Source organism: Empidonax traillii, unplaced genomic scaffold (genome assembly GCF_003031625.1).
Source record: "Empidonax traillii isolate 1590-97213 ecotype Southwest subspecies unplaced genomic scaffold, ASM303162v1 scaffold8:size5222938, whole genome shotgun sequence".
Classification (NCBI taxonomy): domain Eukaryota; kingdom Metazoa; phylum Chordata; class Aves; order Passeriformes; family Tyrannidae; genus Empidonax; species Empidonax traillii.
In genome coordinates, this window is record NW_020955201.1 from 4144984 (window position 1) to 4146009 (window position 1026).

A 1026-nucleotide genomic window follows, 5' to 3' on the forward strand; every position below is an offset into this window, starting at 1 on the left:
ATCAATAAATTTTTCCTGGAGTATGGAAGGTGCTTGTCATACCAGAACATGCCCTCTATAAATGCAAAAGAAACAAGCCTCAGAAATTTCAATTCAGTAAGGTACTTGGGGATTGCTCCCAATTTGGAAAGCAAAGCTGTGGACCAGAACATAAAATATGCATGCCATTATTAGAATTATTTTCAAAAATTTGTTATTAAGTGAACAGGTAATAGAAATTAAATATAATATAATTTCTGTTACATGTGGTAAAACTGCCATCACAGATCTAGATTTTTGTGTATGATATCACAATTTTATCTTAAAATAAAAGACTGCCTTCTTTGTAAATTCCAAGAGTTCATTATTTGTTTTATATATGCCAATGACATTTGTTTCCAACACTAGACATATATATATATACAGTACACACGTAAGGATATGCGTACATCAAAATCAGGGAGAAATAAGTATTTAAGTGCGACTGCATACATTTGTCATAATTAATACATAAATAGAATTGGAAGAATAATGAAACAGATTATAAATAGATACTAAAAATGTTATAAAAGGAAAAATCAATAACTTTTAGAATCTAGATATATGATATGCTGCAACACTGAGACTTGTAAGAGCTTCTGCAAAACAGAGTTGCCAAATACATAGCAAAAAAGTCAGTTCTGGTGTGGTTTCCCTATGCAATTTTAAAAGCAATTATTAAAAAAAATCTCTAATTTCCTTCACCATGTACAGTTAATTTTTTGGGTACCTGTGTTCTCTAACAACGTCTTTGGTGTGTTGGGTCTGTTAATTATTTCTACAAGCTGATGCAACACCATTGGAATATACGGCTGCATTTCTATACCTGAAACAACAACAACAAAAAAAGATTCAGAAGAAAACAACAATTAATATCCGTAATCTAAACAGAATGCATATCCCGAATTTACTAAAAAGGACAAGGATCTCAAATGCAATTTAAATTTTAACATGAAATAATCACTAAAAAAACAAAAACAAAAACCAAAAACAAAAACCAACCAACCA

At 30.2% G+C, this 1026-nt stretch overlaps 1 protein-coding gene across 1 annotated transcript in view; it reads right to left on the reverse strand.

The window, feature by feature from the left end:
• Nucleotides 1-1026, reverse strand: part of TNPO1 (transportin 1) — a 53718-nt gene that overhangs the window by 10363 nt on the left and 42329 nt on the right. The window contains exon 14 of the mRNA XM_027883860.1: nt 749-844. Coding sequence (XP_027739661.1) covers nt 749-844 — 96 coding nt within the window. The remainder of the gene's footprint in view (nt 1-748; nt 845-1026) is intronic.